The 20,188-nt window shown below is 43.7% G+C and overlaps 1 protein-coding gene across 3 annotated transcripts in view; it reads left to right on the top strand.

Annotated features, from left to right (window-relative positions):
* RUNX3 (RUNX family transcription factor 3) overlaps positions 1-20,188 on the top strand; it is a 149,940-nt gene that overhangs the window by 122,020 nt on the left and 7,732 nt on the right. For all 3 annotated transcript variants that reach the window (XM_033157786.1, XM_033157784.1, XM_033157785.1), the window contains exon 7: positions 9,277-9,441. In XM_033157786.1, coding sequence (XP_033013677.1) covers positions 9,277-9,441 — 165 coding nt within the window. The remainder of the gene's footprint in view (positions 1-9,276; positions 9,442-20,188) is intronic.

Below are 20,188 nucleotides of genomic sequence, written 5' to 3'. Positions count from 1 at the left end.
ATCATCTTTTGACTGAGCCCAATATTTCTAATTGCCATTATTTTTATGTATTTGATATCTCACATGAGTTGTATTTTGTCTTATAGTGCCACCTACAGGCTCCCTGCCTTTCTGCTTCTCAAGTCGATTGCTATTGGGGGGTCTCTGAGCAACAGGATCCAGGTTGCCATGTTTTGAGCCTGGGCAGTCTTACATTGTTTATCAGACAGATGCCTGTTTCCAAATGGTTCTTTTCCAGCTGCGTATGCATAGAGCAACACCCATACACAGGTCTACATCACTGTAGGTGATAGCCTTGTGGCCGTTTTGGCACACTGGCATGCTTAAATGCCACCCCAGTAAAAAACTTCACCAACCAATTTTCTGTAGGATGGTCAGGTGCAAAGGAGGACAGGGCTCCCTCCACATTTTATAACAGTTCAGAAAATGAAATTTCATCAGGTATAGCTTGCATGCAGCTTCCTATACATCTCTTTCCCTGTTTACTATCTCCCAGTTTCTCAGCTTTTAACCTGGAGCCCACTCGGCACATGTAGGACTGCCTAAAAGCAAACGCTTTGACTGATGCTGTGTGGAAACGTGTCTAGGAATGATTAGGTCACTACTGCACGCTTATGGAAATCTCAGTTAATTGGTTCCCTTGGTTTTAATCAATTGATCAGTTCACTCTGCTTACATTCACATTACACGTATCTGCACTGAGCAATAGTTCTGAAGAAAGTAGCTTACTTTATGTTTGCTTTCACATGATGGATGTTGTTGTTGTTGTTGTTGTTGTTCAGACGTGTCCGACTCTTCGTGACCCCATGGACCAGAGCACGCCAGGCACGCCTATCCTTCACTGCCTCTCGCAGTTTGGCCAAACTCATGCTAGTAGCTTCGAGAACACTGCCCAACCATCTCATCCTCTGTCGTCCCCTTCTCCTTGTGCCCTCCATCTTTCCCAACATCAGGGTCTTTTCTAGGGAGCCTTCTCTTCTCCCTAAAGGGAGTCTAAAGCCAATTCAGAGGGCAATGCTTCCCAAACATCCAAACACTTAAAAAAAAAAACTTAGTTGAAAAGTGGGATATAAATCTATTAAATAAGTCGCCAAAGTTGCTAACAACACCAAAGAAGCACATGCTCAGAAAACAAAACAACAAGTCCTGCTACAGTAGGAGCCAGCATCAGCTGCTGTTAGTTGGTTCTGTGGGTGCCAAGCAGGAGACAGCCCAGCTGGAGCTGGTCTTGAAGCATCCCTTGCACTCTTCTTCCTTTCCCATTTAATGGTCAGATTCCAAGCTAGAATTTGTCTAGTTTTAAATTTTGATACTTTACCATTGTTTAAATTAGCCTTCACCAACCTGGTGCTCTCCAGATGTTTTAGACTCCAACTCTCATCAGCTGCATGCAGCCAGGATGGCCAGTGGTCAGTGATGATGGGAACTGTTGTCCGAAACAATAAAGTGTAGAAGTGTAAAACCATGCAGTCCAGATTCCAGAGTCTAAAATTACCTAATTGCACTACTTTTCCTGGCACTGCTTCCTGATTTCTGAATCACCGCTGACATCTGCCTACTGCTTGTCCTTGACACTTTTTCACGGCTTGTTTAGGCCTACTGCAGGATTACAGTAGTGACTGGGGATGGAGGAGAAATTTGATTTAGTACATATTTAAAGCCCAATCTATCCAATTTCCACTTTCCAAAACAATATACAAACTGAAACACACTCACCTGATTTTTGCTATGCAGTTCTGCAACCAACCAGTGCTTATAAAATCGCACATGTGTAAACTCGCCCAGAGTCCAGTTGCTCTTAGCTGAAGCCATTTGTCAGCTGGGATGCCCACTGACCAGGGAAAAAATGGCTTGGCTATGCTTTGTGCCATTAGAGGCTATGCTTGATGGGATGGATATAAATGGATATAAATGGATATAAATGATGTCATTGCATATCCACAGATCAAGCTGCTGTTAAAAGGTTTAGTTACAAGGGTTAGTTGAAAAGTTGGCCACTTCCTGCTTCCAGCTGCAGCAGCTGCAGAGAGCAATGCAAGCTGCTCTCTCAGACTCATCCCAGGTGTGGCAGATGTAGCAGGGCAGGGAATCTTATCACTGTGTAAAATCAGGAGTAATCCACTGAAAACAACTGAAGTGAAAGAAGGACTCAGCCAAGGCACTGAATCTTGCCAGCTACATCAGATAGACCTGCAGATCAGCACATGACACAAAGCTTTGTTTCAATATAGGCCCTTCCCATCCCTAATTTATTTGTGATTCTCCCGGTTGAGAACGAGTGTCAGAGTCTACGATTGCCACATCTGCAATGCATGATCACATCTTTGAAGAGGCAGCGTGGGGCTGTTGTTGATACATGCATGTCAAGTAATTAACATTACTCATTAATGCTTATCTCTCAGCATATTCACCCCATGCACATCAGTATTCAAATAACCAATCAAGGCCATTTCCATTTAGTGAGCCACAAGTCCTCCGTTTCTAATAGCCAAATCTTCATATCGGGAAAGTGTAACTTCCTCAGGGAAGGTTAACTGGCAGCCTGCAAGGATGGATTTCTACCACCACTTCTCAAGCCAATAACTGTTCCCTGTGCCAAGCCTACACAATGTTAATCAAATCCTGTTGAGAAGTTTTGCTGACAGAAAAGAAAATTACTTTCCAAAAGTTACAGGCGATGAGAGGCTTCCATGCTGTAATGTTCCATCTCTGTTTTGTGGTTTTGTATGTGGTCTCTTGGGCATGCATGAGGTTGTATTCACAACTGAGAGGTCTTTTTCTGCTAGAGGCGTGGCTACCATATTATGGAACTTAACTAGCCATGAGGAAATCAGTTTGTGTAACAAAATATATTCCTATATTCCTATTTGAATAATAGAGCTCCACACCCCAGAATATGGAAGTTAACAGCCTCTGTTATAAAGGGAAACAACATTAAGTGAAAATGCTTCCTTTTTCTTCTATTAACAGTACTTACTATTATTGTTAATAATTAATAGTCTAATAAAGTAGCAATTTCCGGTCCGACTTCTATTTTTCACAGTCAACACTGTTTGCATTCTGCTGCAGTTCAGGTTCTACCAAATACTTTATTGTCTCCCTGTCCGCTATTTAACGTAACTTACATAACTATGTAATTTACATAACTTACGTTTCATTTCAATGTAAGGGAAACATCAAAAAACATTAGTTATAATGTGTGGCATTAAAAAAAAACAACCCAGCAACAATATAGACGAACACCAATGGTATTCACTGAAATGATTCTTGGCCACAGATGAACACATGAACTGCAGCAATTTCTACTTTATTTTCTGTTTTTGTTGGAATCATTAAATTATTGATTGCAGCTGGTCACCAGGCAGCAGACAGGGGTCCCTTTTCCTCATTTCTACAGGGTGGTGTGGTATGTTGCAAAGCAAAACACTGACAAAAGCTGCAGCCACCCACCATCTTCCTTTCCTTCTAGATCCCTCTCTATCAATCCCAGCATTTGCCCAACCTTCCCAGATGCTGACGGCAGGTCTGATTGAAGGAGGGGAACTGTCCATTAGTGATAAAGCACACACATTGCATGCAGAAGGTCTTAAGTTCAGTTCTTGTCAACTCCGAACCGAACTGGCTTGTCTGAAACACTAAAGAGTTGCTGCCAGTTAGTGTTGACAATATTGAACTCGATAGACAATTGTCTGACTTGGTATGAGACGGCTTCCTGCATTCCTACGAACTAACCAGTATGACTACCACCATCATATCTAGTTTGAGCCGTAGAGTTGGGATCAAATTGTGGGAGCTCTCCCATGACTTAAAAGAGGGGAAAGCGAGTAAACATGGCACATCTCCTCACTCCAAACAACTGGACTTCAGCCAACACATCAAAAGAGAGAGGCAGACAGAGAGACAGACAGACTGAGGATAATGATAATTATTTTCTCTTCACAGTTGGCCCATTCATCAAGTGGCCAAAGACCCTTCTATCCTTCTTAATTGCTGAATATGCTTTCCCACTTGCTGCTTTAGGGAGTTGGTGTAAATCTTTGGACAAAATATACAAGCCAGTGACTGAGGCTGGGGCCTTGACACACTTTTTTCTTTGCTTCAAGGGCAGGAAAAGTCAATAGGGTCAGTATCTTAAGTAAGCAAGAGGGAACCAAAGGAATGGCTCAGTGTGACCAATGGTGTAAGAAATGTTCACATCAAGCATATCGGGACCAGCCCAAGACATTTTGCTGCTTGAGGCAAAACAAAAAATGGTTGGGGCCCCACTCCACTTCCCCTGCTGTGGCAACTGGAGGCAACAAAGGGAAGCCCAGGAATGCTGAAGGCAGCAGAGGAGAAGAGGCCAGAGAGGAGTTAACAGTAGCAGCAGCATGGCACTCTTTCCAAGCAGCAACTGTGAGTGACAAGCACTCTGCCACTTGAGTTATGAAGAACCTCTACCCAACAACGTACAAAGATTCTCCATCCATGTTTGTTGTTCAGTCGTGTCCAACTCTTCGTGACCCCATGGACCAGAGCCCGCCAGGCACGCCTATTTTTCACTGCCTCCTGCAGTTTGGCCAAACTCATGCTGGTTGCTTCGAGAACACTGTCCAACCATCTCATCCTCTGTAGTCCCCTTCTCCTTGTGCCCTCCATCTTTCCCAACATCAGGGTCTTTTCTAGGGAGTCTTCTCTTCTCATGAAGTGGCCAAAGTACTGGAGCCTCAACTTCAGGACCTGAGTGAGCACTCAGGGCTGATTTGTTTAAGGATGGATAAGTTTGATCTTTTTGCAGTCCATGGGACTCCCAAGAGTCTCCTCCATCACCATAATTCAAAAGCATCAATTCTTCGGCGATCAGTCTTCTTTATGGTCAAGCTCTCACTTCCATACATTACTACTGGGAAAACCATAGCTTTAACTATACGGACCTTTGTCGGCAGGGCAATGTCTCTGCTTTTTAAGATGCTGTCTAGGTTTGTCATTGCTTTCCTCCCAAGAAGCAGGCGTCTTCTAATTTCGTGACTGCTGTCACGATCTGCAGTGATCATGGAGCCCAAGAAAGTAAAATCTCTCACTGCCTCCATTTCTTCCCCTTCTATTTGCCAGGAGGTGATGGGACCAGTGGCCATGATCTTAGTTTTTTTTGATGTTGAGCTTCAGACCATATTTTGCACTCTCCTCTTTCCCCCTCATTAAAAGGTTCTTTAATTCCTCCTCACTTTCTGCCATCAAGGTTGTGTCATCAGCATATCTGAGGTTGTTGATATTTTTTCCGGCAATCTTAATTCCAGTTTGGGATTCATCCAGTCCAGCCTTTCGCATGATGAATTCTGCATATAAGTTAAATAAGCAGGGAGACAATATACAGCCTTGTCGTACTCCTTTCCCAATTTTGAACCAATCAGTTGTTCCATATCCAGTTCTAACTGTAGCTTCTTGTCGCACATAGAGATTTCTCAGGAGACAAATGAGGTGATCCGGCACTCCCATTTCTTTAAGAACTTGCCATAGTTTGCTGTCAAATGCTTTTGCATAGTCAATGAAGCAGAAGTAGATGTTTTTCTGGAACTCTCTAGCTTTCACCATAATCCAGCACATGTTCACAATTTGGTCTCTGGTTCCTCTGCCCCTTCGAAATCCAGCTTGCACTTCTGGGAGTTCTCGGTCCACATACTGCTTAAGCCTGCCTTGTAGAATTTTAAGCATAAACTTGCTAGCGTGTGAAATGAGTGCAATTGTGCGGTAGTTGGAGCATTCTTTGGCACTGCCCTTCTTTGGGGTTGGGATGTAGACTGATCTTCCAGTCCTCTGGCCACTGCTGAGTTTTCCAAACTTGCTGGCATATTGAGTGTAGCACCTTAACAGCATCATCCTTTAAAATTTTAAATAATTCAGCTGGAATATCATCACTTCCACTGGCCTTGTTATTAGCAGTGCTTTCTAAAGCCCATTTGACTTCACTCTCCAGGGTGTCTGGCTCAAGGTCAGCAACCACACTACCTAGGGTGTACGAGACCTCCATATCTTTCTGGTATAATTCCTCTGTGTATTCTTGCCACCTCTTCTTGATGTCTTCTGTTTCTGTTAGGTCCTTCCCACTTTTGTCCTTTATTATGTTAATCTTTGGACGAAATGTTCCTTTCATATCTCCAATTTTCTTGAACAGATGTCTGGTTTTTCCAATTCTGTTGTTTTCCTCTATTTCTTTGCATTGCTCATTTAAGAAGGCCCTCTTGTCTCTCCTTGCTATTTTTTGGAAATCTGCACTCAGCTTCCTGTATCTTTCACTATCTCCCTCGCAGTTTGCTTGCCTTCTCTCCCCCGCTATTTGTAAGGCCTCATGGGACAGCCACTTTGCTTTCTTGCATTTCCTTTTCATTGGGATGGTTTTCGTTGCTGCCTCCTGTATAATGTTACGAGCCTCCATCCATAGTTCTTCAGGCACTCTATCCACCAAATCTAAATCCTTAAACCTGTTCCTCACTTCCACTGTGTATTCATAAGGGATTTGATTTAGATTGTATCTTACTGGCCCAGTGGTTTTTCCTACTTTCTTCAGTTTAAGCTGGAATTTTGCTGTAAGAAGCTGATGGTCTGAGCCACAGTCAGCTCCAGGTCTTGTTTTTGCTGACTGTATAGAGCTTCTCCATCTTTGGCTGCAGAGAATATAATCAATCTGATTTCGATGCTGCCCACCTGGTGATGTCCATGTGTAGAGTCGTCTCTTGTGTTGTTGGAAAAGAGTGTTTGTGATTACCAGCTTGTTCTCTTGACAGAACTCTATTAGCCTTTGCCTTGCTTTGTTTTGAACTCCAAGGCCAAACTTGCCAGTTGTTCCTTTTATCTCTTGATTCCCTACTTTAGCATTCCAATCCCCTATAATGAGAAGAACATCCTTCTTTGGTGTCATTTCTATAAGGTGTTGTAAGTCTTCATAGAATTGGTCAATTTCCATTTCTTCAGCACCGGTAGTTGGTGCATAAACTTGGATTACTGTGATGTTAAAAGGTCTGCCTTGGATTCGTATCGAGATCATTCTATCATTTTTGAAATTGCATCCCAGTACAGCTTTCGCCACTCTTTTGTTGACTATGAGGGCCACTCCATTTCTTTTACGGGATTCCTGCCCACAGTAGTAGTTATGATAGTCATCCGAACTGAATTCACCCATTCCTGTCCATTTTAATTCACTGATGCCCAGGATGTCAATGTTTATTCTTGCCATCTCATTTTTGACCACATCCAGCTTACCAAGGTTCATGGTTCTTACATTCCAGGTTCCTATGCAATATTTTTCTTTACAGCATTGGACTTTCCTTTCGCTTCCAGGCATATCCGCAACTGAGCGACCTTTCGGCTTTGGCCCAGCCACTTCATCAGCTCTGAATCTACTTGTACTTGTCCTCCGCTCTTCCTCAGTAGCATGTTGGACGCCTTCCGACCTGAGGGGCTCATCTTCCAGCGTCTTAACTTTTATATGCCTGTTGTCTTTGTCCATGGAGTTTTCTTGGCAGGGATACTGGAGTGGCTTGCCGGTTCCTCCTCCAGGTGGAACACATTTAGTCTAAACTCTCCACTATGACCTGTCCATCTTGGGTGGCCCTGCATGGCATAGCTCATAGCTTCCCTGAGTTATTCAAGCCCCTTCACCACGACAAGGCAGTTATCCATGAAGGAGTCTCCATCCATAGTGTACTTCATACCTCTCCGCCCTCTAAAGCTGTTTGTCAGAAATTATGAAACTTCCCTAAAGCAGTTAAGGATGAATGGGCAACTGCTGATTGCAAAAGGTGAAGGAGGAAAAGGGAATCTAGGCCTTGTTGTCAGAGTGACAGGGATCCTCCACTGCCTAAGAAAGATAAATAAACTCTGCTAAATTTTGCCCATTTAAAATGGAAGCAAAGAATGTCAAACAGGACATTATAAGGCGTGTGCATCACAGAAAGCAACAGCCACTTTGGGTTGGTTGGTTGGCTGACTGATTGAACTTAAAAGACTTTGCCCTTCCACAAAGCTTCCAGGCAATTTTCGAAAAGAAAAAATATATATAAAGCAAAAAAATGATAAAGGACACCAGCTGTATAACTTAATGCTGACTGTGCTTGTATGTTGTATGATGGTTTTAACTTTGCATTGTTCTGGCTTTTACGAAAACACCACAACTGTCCCGGAGGTTTAAGAAAGTCAGTTCTTTTCTGCCCAAATGGCAACCCTACCCTGGGAGACCTATCATCTTCACAGGAGTAGCCAATGTGGTGCCTTTCGCATCATGTTGGATTGCAACATTTACAGTGTTTGCCCAACTGCCCAGAGCTTTTGTCATGTTCCTCCATTTCAAGTAAGAGGTTTGCACCCAAATGCTTTGGATTTTTTTTTGCTTTTATTTATTTATTATTGCAAAGCTCTTGAAGCAAATGCTTCATCTGGGGGGGGGGGGGTTTGAACACAGAAAAAGCAGCTTTCAACCTCTCCTTTAAGAGATACGCTTTCAGCATTCCATGCTGCATTTTTCAGCATCTCCGCCTTGCGCCAAAACGCCCCAAACTACCAGCGTGCTTTTTATTACTGCCTGCAGTATCAGATTCACATCTATCCTTCCATATGGAAAACATTTCATGTGTTTGATGTAGTGATACAGATCTTCTTATTGGGCAAGCGGGCTGGGGACCCAACGTGTTCATGTCATGATGTCATGATGTGCCAAATGCCAAATAGCATTCGTTTATAGTTTAATACATCCTTGTGGACACGAAGAGGGCAAATTCAGTAGCATGTTGTTTCTGGTTGCACTTTGTTCCCCCACCGTGCTCCAAATTGGTCACATCCTGGAGGCAGGGGGCAAAAAGGATAATCATTATCTTGATTGCCACGCAGAATATTCTAGCATGGTCTTTGACAACCTGGTGCCCTCCAGATGCTATGGATTGCAATTCCTGTCAGCCAGCTGGAGTTGTCATCCGAAATACCTGGAGGGCTCCCTGTTGGCAAAGACTGTTCTAGCATAAGCAACATGTCTGTAAATATAAACAGGATAAACTGAGACCTGCAACAAAATGTCCATCTTCCATATGAGGAATGGGAAACCTGCAGCCCTCCAGATGTTGTTGGGACTCCAACTCCCATCAGCCACAACCAGCATGGTCAGTGATCAGGGATTGTGGCAGCTGTAGTCCAGCAACATCTTGAGAGCCACAGGCTCTCCATCTCTAGTCTAGACTCATCTTTCACGGGCCTGCTGGCACCAATTGATTCTGTACTGAATGTATTTGTTGGCTCTCCTTACTGTTTCAGGGCATCGACAGAAGCTTGAAGAGCAAACCAAAACCTATGGGGATCGTTTTGGGGAGCTGGAGAGGTTGCGGCACCCAATGAGGATCACTCCCACCACCCCCAACCCCCGCGGATCTTTGACTGCTCCTGGACACTTTGGGACACAAGCACAGAGTCAGATCCAAGGTAAACAGATTTGGTTCCTTTATTGGCTCAGGTCTCTGTGCAAATGGTCCTCCTGCTGCAATAAGTGGCGCTGAATATGGGTTTGGTTTTTTTAGTTTGGCTAAGCCACACAGCAGCATGCATATGTAAAGTTTAAGGTGCGAGATTCAAGGTTAGTGTACAAAGTCCTATATAATTTGGGACAAAGATGCAATTATTATTATTATTATTATTATTATTATTATTATTATTATTGTCACTAGGGCAACCCAAAGTGACTTACAACCAAAGAAACAGAAGGTCATCTCTCAATTGATCACTGTATTCTGCAGGAGAAGTCTCCTGCAGATACCACCTCATAAGGAAGTATGTTCCATACAATGCAGAAACCAGGCTTTTAGTGTGGTGGAATGTACCCTTTGGAGTTCTCTCCTGCTCGGGTGGTGCTGTGGGTTAAACCACAGAGCCTAGGGCTTGCCGATCAGAAGGTCAGCAGTTCGAATCCCCGCAACGGGGTGAGCTCCCGTTGCTCGGTCCCTGCTCCTGCCAAACTAGCAGTTCGAAAGCACACCAGTGCAAGTAGATAAACAGGTACCGCTCTGGCAGGAAGGTAAACGGTGTTTCCGTGCGCTGCTCTGGTTCGCCAGAAGTGGCTTAGTCATGCTGGCCACATGACCCAGAAGCTGTACACTGGCTCCCTCAGCCAGTAAAGCAAGATGAGCGCCGCAACCCCAGAGTCGTCCGCAACTGGACCTAATTAATGGTCAGGGGTCCCTTTACCTTTACCTTTACCTGCTAATGTATCAGAGAGTTGCTGTCTCTATTGTCTCTTTGGCAGCTATAGAAGACCTTCCTTTTCAAACATGCCTTTTTATGTGGAGGTTTATTATTATTATTATTCTAATCTGTATCTATATTGGATTTGAAATTGTTTTCATATATGACATAGCTTTATATATGTTTTTATTGTTGATAGTTAAATTGCTTTTCATTGTTAAATCATTTTGAGGTGTTTCATAGGAAGCAAGTCATAAATGAAGAAAAAAAAACAATAATAAGTAGGGTGTGCCTTGGCTGGCTGGCTTGAGTCATCTGGTGGTGTTTACTAGCCCTATTCTGCTGCATTTGCTCTCTTCACTTCACTATAGTGCTTCGTAGGCTGGATCACAAGTCTTTCTGTTGAGGTGAAAGGGGTGAATGTGTATTACTCCAACTGTCCCTTTTCTTAGTCTTGCTCCCTATTTTTCAGGAAGTTCATGAGTTACTACCACTATTTGGCCTTGAATTCTGGGGTGCCTGTTTTAAAAAGCACATGTGAATGTGCATATATCTGGTGCACAATGAACTTTTCCTCCCTTCCCCTGCCAACCAATCACTGTCTGCTCCGATAGCAAATATTGCTGAACCATTGCAACTTTTCCATATTAAGATCAACCATATTTTTGTGAGATCAACTGATGTAACTGATTATATGTTGTGTTCAACATTATCGATTTACAATGTGAACCGACGGCCTAGATCAGGGATCAGCAAACTTTATCAGCAGGGGGCTGATCCACTGTCCCTCAGACCTTGTGGGGGGTCAGGCTATATTTTTGGGGGGGACTGCTTACCTGTGTCTTGCGAGCGGCAGGGGCCGGCGGCGGTGGGACGATGAGTGGTGCGCGGAAGGGCTCCAGAGAGGGGCTGCTTAAAATGGCGGCCGCTCAAGCACTGCTGCTGCTGGCATCAACAAAGCCCAGCCCCCTTCCTCCTCTAGGCAGGGCGGGGAGAAGCCAGGAGGAGGGAGGGAGGAGGTGCCGCTGCCGCCATGTGAGAGAGAGGGAAAGAACGTGTGCGCTGGCGATCCACACGGCGATTTCCAGACCGTCCGCGGGCTGGATCCAGAAGGCAATTGGGCTTGGATATGGCCCATGGGCCTTAGTTTGCCTGCCCATGGCCTAGATATCTGCAGATGAAGGGTGGTATACAAATTTAATAAGTAATAATAATAATAATAAACATTGCAAATGCACATCAGTAGCTACTGTAGAACAGACTGATGCAGAATAAATGACTACATACTGTACAATGTAAGGTCAGTAGAATTTTTTTTAGCATTTAGCATTTGTAACAGGCAACATTGGGCAGTTGTGGGTGCCTTGAGGAGCCCCCCCAGACTGGGCAGCTCTCTGTCCCCTTTCTACATTTCCTAGAGTGCCTAAAGCAACGCTGCATCAGGCATCATGGGGCAATGTGAGAAATTTTAAATGCCGACCCTCATTGCGGCAGCGGACAGTTGGGACACCATGTATATTTCCCACAATGCAGTGGAGTGACTCAGCTTTGGGTAATCTGGGAAATTTGAAACGACAGCTTGTGACTTACCGCTATTGCTTTGGCCAAGTATAGGCAAAAAAACGTAAGGGTGGGGGACAGTGCTTTTTTTCTAAAAATAAAATAGGTGCCAGTACTCACCATGAAGTTGTTACAGTAAGTGTCACACTTTTTAACGACAAAAGAGAGAGGTGCCATTACTGTGTACCCTTGAGCACTGGGTGGGGGGCAGATTCATGAAAACCAGAATGTTGTAGATGTTAGCATTTTTATGTGATAATAAGTTACAACTTTCTAAAGCCATACTCAGGGTGATATACAGCATCTTGAAAACACTAAAATAGTTGAAGCCACTAGTACTGGTCATGGTCTGGGGAGACCATATAGTTTTGCTGGGTGGCCTTGAGTACGGTAGCCTCTCAGTCTAAGCACTTACTAACTTTGAGTAGATTTTGCAAGGATTAAAAAGAGCAGAGCCCTGTTTCAGCCACCCCATAATTCACTGAAGGAAAGGTTGGGTACAAACAGAAAGAAACCAAAATGATAGTCTTGCTTCTACTATACCTGCCCCCTGAGCCCTCATACCATTCAACAACAACCACACAAAACCATACACACAATAACTTCCTCTATTTCTGATGCTCAGACCAGAGTACTGATGATGGTTGTTTTTGTTTTTTGCAAAAATGGTGCCATTCGTGCCCCGAGGTGGGTGTATCAGCAGGCTTGGTCAAGCATAGAGTTTTGCAGTCAGCCCAAAAAGAAATATTGTGTGTGTGGGGAAACCAAAGGACTTCTCCCCCCCCCCCACCAACACACATAAATAATGCTAAAAAGCAACTATGCATGCAGTAGCAGTGCCTGACACACCTGGATCCATTGCCATTAAATAAAATTGGCTCCAGGGCTTGTTTGGAAGGCTTCCAAAAGCAGTTCCTGGTTGAATGTGCTGCAAGATAGAGAGGGATGGAGTGGAGGAAGCTTAGAGGACAAGGATGGGACCAGCTTGTGAAGGCACAGGGTTGGGTGACTGGCTACTGGCCCAGTCCACACCTTCAAAACTCCCTCTTCTCAGGTGGGGATGCTATCCTACTCTGGGCAGCCTTATCCCTGAGAAGGAAGAGCTTTAAAGGCTCCCAGAACACACACAAAATGTTTTGTTGCGGTGCCCCACTTGTTTTTCTTTAACCACAACTGACTCAGCCTTAAAAAGCGAACACAAGACTCTGGTACATGCAGGTTAGGCAGTTGCCTCCTAGCACTCATCACCAGAATAATGTCTAGGGTAGGGCAGAGCCAACATTTCTCACAGAATAATTTTCTGGCTCTTGTTTTGTTTTGTTTTAGCTCTTTCTTAACTGCTAGAGAATTTTAGTCCTCCCTCTGGGAAATTATCAGCAAAATAGCCTCCTCCAAGTTTCCCTAGCTGCAAATTTTTAACACAACCATCAATCCGGTTTAAATATTGTTTACTATTATTTTAATATTGGTCACATCCACACCACACATTTAAAGCACATGGCTTCCCACAGAGAATCCTGGGAGCTGTTAAAATGGTATAAATGTGCTTTAACTGTATGGTGTGGATGTGACCATTGATAAAGGAGATCATGGGCTTGGCCCCTTCTGGTCCCCTCTCACTTCCTTCATCCACCAACATGAACTAACAATAGAGTTTCATCTTGACAGCAACTGAGCTGAAATTTATCAGAAAAGAATTTCATCATATCTCCCCCAAGAATATTCAGCAAAATGTGCCCACACATGTATCTCCCTGCCAACAAACAGTGTGGAGAATTTTCATTCCCCCTCAGCTCTTGTCTAGGGAGGTATCAGTCACATCCACACCATCCTTTCAAAGCACATTTATACCACATTAGCAGTTATGGCTTCCCCCAAATAATCCTATGAACTGTAGTTTACCCCTCAGAGAGTTACAATTCCCAGGATCTTTAACAAACTGCAGTCCCCAGGATCCATTTGAGAAAGCCATGTCCTTTAAATAAGTTTAAAATGTCTTATTTCTTCTTTGGCGATCACTCGTAGCAGGGTAAGATTGTCTTCCACGAACACGGTCTTAACAGTGAGTCCATAGATGAGTGTGGAGGCCAGTTCTGGATCCACACATCCTTCCAAAGTGGGGACATAGGTTTCCGGGCAGGAGTTGATCACGGTGAGGGTTTGCCAAACATGCCTTCCTCTTAGCTCGTTTCTCCCTTTTGTCCTGAGTTCAAGCGTCTTCAAAGTCCATGACACCTTTGTTAAAGGCTGTTCTCCAATTGATGCACTTGCAGGCCAGTGTTTCCCAATTGTTGGTGTTTATACTACTTTTTTTTTTTTTGCCTTTTTGAGCCGACTGCTGCTTCTCAGGTAAGCTACACCCTCTATTGTGTGGGCGGGGTAGTCCCTTCCTTACCTGGCCAATCCCTTGGCAACGCCTCCCCCAGGTGGGATTGGACGGTTAACTGGGTAGGCGGAGACCCCAGGTATCCCTTCTGGGGGAGGGTGCAGCCAGCTGAACTACCAGATCTCACCCAGGAATTCAGGGGGCTATGCGCAACCACACATATGTCGCCCCCCATTTGATGTGGGGAGCGGTCATTATACTACTTTTTTTTTTTGCCTTGAGAGAGTCTTTAAACCTCAAAGTGCAGCACTTTGGTTTTCTTGGATGTTGAGCGATAGGCCAAGGTTTTCGTAAGCTTCTGCGAAGATATTTAGGATGGTTTGGAGGTCATCCTCTGAGTGTGCAAACACTATGTTGTCACCAGCATATTGAAGCTCTATGATGGAAGTTACGATGACCTTGATCTTTGCTTTCAGCCTACTCAGATTAAAGAGTTTTCCATCTGTTTCATATATGATTTCTACTCTGGTGGGGAGTTTCCCTTCGACAAAGTGTAGGATCATGGCAATGAAAATAATAAAGAGTTGGTGTGATAACACAACCCTGTTTAACACCTGATCCCACTGTGAATGGTTCACTTTGAGAGCCATTGTTATCTGCAATTGTTGCTGTCATATTATCATGGAGGAGCTGAAAGATGTTCACAAATTTATCTGGGCAGCCAATTTTCAGAAGGGCAGTCCACATGGCGTTACAATTTATAGTGTTGAAGGCCTTAGTCAGGTTAATAAGCGCCATATACAAGGGTAGTTTTTGCTCTCTGCATTTTTCTTGAAGCTGTCAAAGCTGTCAAGTGGTGAAAATCATGTCCACTGTCCCCCTAGAAGGCCAAAAACCATTTTGGGATTCAGGAAGGGTAGTCTTGGATATTGTTAGGAGACAGTTTGCTAAGATCCTTGCAAGAATTTTGCCGTCCGCAGCTAATTAAAGAGATGCCTTGATATGTTCCACAATCCATTCTATCACCTTTTTAAAAAAGAGATTGATAATTTTGGCATCCCTAAAGTCTGCTGGGATCTCCTCTGTCCCCCAGAAATTTTTGATGAGCTTGTGAAGCTGTTGAGTAAGTTCAATTCCACCCACTTGGAAGACTTCAGCAGGTATCCCATCAGATCCGCTGGCTTTGTTGTTTTTCATTTGGTTAACTCTCCTAGATTTGGAGATACTGTAAACTAATCTCTAATTTGTTTTTGTGGAATATGAGAGAGGACCTCAGCAGCTATGGGTGAGTTGCAGTTAAGTTGATGCTGGTAATGTTCTTTCCAGTGCAATGCAATAGCTTCTTTATCTTTTAGAAGTGTGGTACTGTCTGTTAAGTGTAGGAAGCATATGCCATGATTTATTGGCCCATAGATAGTCTTTGTGGCTTTAAAGAAACTCTGTGCATCATGAGTACTGAATCTCTTGAGGTCCCCACCACTACCACCAGGTGTTCTTTAGTTCTCTGGTTTTCCTTTGAACCTCAGCCTTAGCGTTGGCATACATTTTTTTCTTAGTGGCACAGTTTCTATCTCTTTGCCAGATATGAAAGGCCTTCCTTTTCTTGTCAATAATGTGTTCAATCTCACTGTCATTCTCATCAAACCAGTCCTCGTGTTTCTGGGTTTGGTATCCAATAATTTGTTCACAGGCTGCAATAACGTTTTTAGCTTGCTCTCGTGTTCCTCAATGTTATCAGGGAACTCTGAAAACAGATGGTCCTTAAGAGTCTTGAGACAGAATGACTGAATCTGTATCCACTTCCCATGTGGCAGTTCATGACTAGCAGCTTCCAGATTTCATAGTCCTGGGTTTGGGATGGGTTTTTGGAAGACGTCTATGTGTGAATTTGTTTTATGTGTGTAGTTCAGTGTACGCTGACCAACGCGCAGTCTTCGCAGTGAGGCTCTATTCCGATGGCATGAGTATCACGATGACCAGTAGATTATTATCTGCTGCAGCCTTCTTCTGCCTTCACAGCCATTGTAACATGCCACTTGTTATCATCTGCCTGTTCTGCCATTGAGGACTTCTTGGATCATTCTTTGTCTAGCTCCTCCCCTTTGACCGTACAAGGATCATAGGAATGTGCAAGCCCACTCACCACAACAAGCTGATGATCCAGCAAGTGTTTAAAATGTATAGTGTGGATGTGACCAAAGTTTGTACCTTTCCATGAGGACACCACACTGTCCAGCTCTAGATAGGGAGATAGGGAGGGCTGTATTCACCCCCCAGGCCTGGGATTCCCTATCCCTGGCCTAGCGGTAGGCTCAGCTCTGAAGCACCATGACCTGCCAGGAGGATTTCACAAAGACCTCACTTTTTGTTCTAAGTAAGAGCCTCCAAGCTGTTGTGGGGGAACTTTGACTTAGAGCCAGCACTGGATATATGCACAGAGGAGCCAGCTTGATGACATTTGTTTTCAAAAGTTGGCCCCATCAGCTTTGAATTCTTCCCTTCTGTGGAGGGAGGTGTGGTGCGGCTTTTTGTTCTGATGGAGCTGCCAAAGCTCTCCTCACCCTGCTTTTTGCCTTGTGGGTTTAGTCACTGAGCTACAACAGTTGAACTGAGTCCAGATATTAAATGATATATTCAGAAGAGCCTCCTCTAGGCTCCTCAAGGGGTTAGATTGTTCCTAGATGCTCCTTTGAACAACAGAAATGACATTTGCCTCCTCTCCTCCCCTCTAAATCTGGTCTAGTGGTTCCCCCAGTCATCTGAAGCAGACTTGGAGAGGGTGAGGACATGCAAGGGGAGAGGAGATGGGGGAAGCTCCATTGCAGAAACAAATCCTTGTGCCAACGGAACAAGGGCATTGGATACCACCTTTACTATTTTTGTAGGTGAGAGCCAGTGTGGTATAGTGGTTAAGAGCGGTAGACTTGTAATCTGGTGAACCAGGTTTGCGTCTCCGCTCCTCCACATGCAGCTGCTGGGTGCCCTTGGGCTAGTCACACTTCTTTGAAGTCTCTCAGCCCCACTCACCTCACAGAGTGTTTGTTGTGGGAGACGAAGGGAAGAGGAGAATGTTAGCCGCTTTGAGACTCCTTCGGGTAGTGATAAAGCAGGATGTCAAATCCAAACTCTTCTTCATCTACTACTACTAAGTGAAATGGTTCAGACATCAATGGATGTGAACCATCAGTTAAATGTTACGACACTTAGAAAATATGGCTATATTGTAAGAAGTTTCAAGGGACATACAGAAAAGGGCTGAAGGAGTGAAGGACTGGAAATAAAGGCACAGGGAGACACATCTGCCCATAACCCTTCTTGCCAACTATATTTATACATGGGTGTTAAATCTCTCCCATGTTTATCCTATCCATCATCATAGCTTAAGCCAGAAAAGCAAATATATATCTTAGGAATGTATGAATTGCTGGATCTGATTTGTCTCGTTGAGGGATGGGGGAGAATACATGAACCAAAGGCAGCTATCCTTTGAAATTTGCACCTCTCTGAATTTTGTGATTCAGTTCTTCAACAAATAAAATGTACAAATATGTGGATATTCAGATAAAGTGTTCATAAAAACATATATTGTTAAAAATAACATACAAAATAGCAGTATATTAGACAAAATTGCATGCAAATATATATACTAAAATGCTGAGAAATTTTCATTACAAATATGTATATTATAGAGCATACTGATGCAAAAATGTGAACTAAGCTTACAAATGGGAAAATGAGAAACTGAAGAATCCCAAACCAGCAGATTTAATGTTTCAAGGCTTGTTCAAACATCTCCATTTGAGAAAGAAATTATGAGTCACTTTACTTATGAGTAGGGATGGGTGAATCTGTCAATTTTGGTTTCTATTTCTTACACTTTCAATCTTAAGTTTATTTCTCTCCATTTCCACATCAGTTTGCAATGTGGATGATTATTTTAAACGTCCTCGTGAAAATTATCAGCATTTTAGTGTGAACTAAGCAGTTTTACTTAAAATACACATTTTTTTGCAAGCAATTTCCTTTAAAATGAAATTATTTTCACTAAATATACACATTTATGCACACTTGCCCTTTGTGGAGGGAAGATAAATGCTAACTGTGTGGTTCACACCTGTTCATCTAGTGTTGTGTGGAGAGTCTGGATTCAGGGTCTAAAAGTCACCTAGCTGTACTGCTGTCTCAAGCAATGGCCCCTTCCACTTAGCTTGCTTCTATATTGGGAGAAGGGGAGAGGGAAGACCCGGGGGGGGGAATAGCTTTTTTCAAGCTGTTTCTTCTTGGAATCTGTGAAGTCAGGTTTCCTCCAAGGCTGGTATAAAAACAGAGATGACATTTTATTGGATTTGGTTGTTTGACCTGGAAAGCGAATGGAGAAGCTTGAAAACTCATCTGCGTGCTGCTTGGCTCCTAAGCTGAGGTTGCTTAAGAAAGTCACCAGCATATGTGAAATGGGAGGTGGGGAAATCAGGTCAAGTTCCAAACTGGGACTCTGTTTTTGTTATCACTGACCACCACAAGGCAGAGAGAGTGGTCAACCCCAAGCGGCAACAGTGTTACGCTAGTCGGAACGATGACCTCTGGTTGAACACAAATTCTTGCTTCCCAGTTCCCTGATCCAAAGTGTTGCCATTTCCGTTGATAGATCGGGTCAGATATTTGGAGTGTGCGGACCCTTGGTTTGCTCTCACAATGGTTAAATTATTACCTCTAAATGGGCTTATTCAGTTAAGGCAGCAGCTGGTGCGATTTTGAGAAGAAAATAAACATTTCCTTCAAATATTTTGATTGGCAGCACGACAAGGAAAATACTCTCCCTCAGAATTGCGAGGGCCCTCAAGAAAGCAATACGGGAGCAGACGAAATCTAGAAGTCAGCCCATAGTATTTTTTTCAGAGGTGAAACCATAAAAAATTGTGGCGTTTTTAAAAATTATTATTTAACTGGTGGGTTCTTGCTCAGTGTGTGTGTGTATATATAGATGGGAGAGCCGGGGGGGGGGGGGAGAGACACATTGTCAGCTACAGTGGCAGATGGAGTGAAAAGATGACAAGAGTAACAAGAGGTTTTAATTCTGCTTCACACTGTGAAGCAGAGCAAGGCCAGAAACTCCAGGCCACAGTCCTAAGGCACCATTAAATACCAGCACATGGTCACTTATTAACACTGTTGTTAAGTACATATAATGGTTGAGGAACAATTGCTTGTGAACTTCCCTGGGGCATCTGGTTGGCCACAATGGAAAACAGGATGCTGGACCACAAAGGCCTTTGGTCTGATCCTTCAGAGCTCTCTTTATGCTCTTAAGTTCAAAGATGTCCTATTTAGCCAGAAAGCCTTTTCCACTCATAGAAGGGCTGTTTATGATTGAGGCCACATCCGGACTATACTTTTAAAGCACTATGATGCCACTTGAACAGTCCTGGCTTTCCCCGCCAAAGAATCTTGGGAACTGTAGTTGGTTAAGGGTGCTGAGCTTAGATTACTATTTCCCTCACAGAGCTATAATTTCCAGAGTACCCTGGGTAGAAGGACCGACCATTTAACCACTTTGAGAATTGTAGCTCTGTGAGGCAAATAGGGGATCTCCTAACAGCTCTCAGGACTCTTAACAAACAGTCGTTACCAGGATTCTTTGCGGGAAGCCATGGCTGTTTAAAATGGTAGGATTCTGCTTTTAATATAAAGCGGATGTGGCCTTAGTGGAAAACAGGGCACAAACACACTCTATGTACTGAAGTCAATCAGAACAATAGTTGAATCTTACTTCAACACTGGCAATGGGACAGCTTCCTCACTGTACCTGAGCAGATTAGCTTTAGGCATGCAGAGGAAGCCACACAGCTCTGCCTTCAAACTGCCACTACCCCCCTTCAAGATTTGGTGCTTGGGCAGTCTAATGTTGGTTCCTGTGGAAAAGCCTTGTGTGAGAAAAGTGACCTCAAATCCAGAGAAGTTCTTTCATTTGTGAAAGAAAACACACTTTTAAATATATTTTAATGAATAGTATTCCTGCTCCAGATCAGAAATCTGTGCCTTCCTGATGTTGTTGGTCTTAAACACCTGTCAGCCCCAGTCAACAAGGTGAAACACGATGAGTGTCAG

The sequence above is a fragment of the Lacerta agilis genome, chromosome 8, assembly GCF_009819535.1.
Source record: "Lacerta agilis isolate rLacAgi1 chromosome 8, rLacAgi1.pri, whole genome shotgun sequence".
Lineage (NCBI taxonomy): Eukaryota > Metazoa > Chordata > Lepidosauria > Squamata > Lacertidae > Lacerta > Lacerta agilis.
Note: the sequence above shows the minus strand (reverse complement) of the source record. Positions and strands in the feature narration are given on the sequence as shown.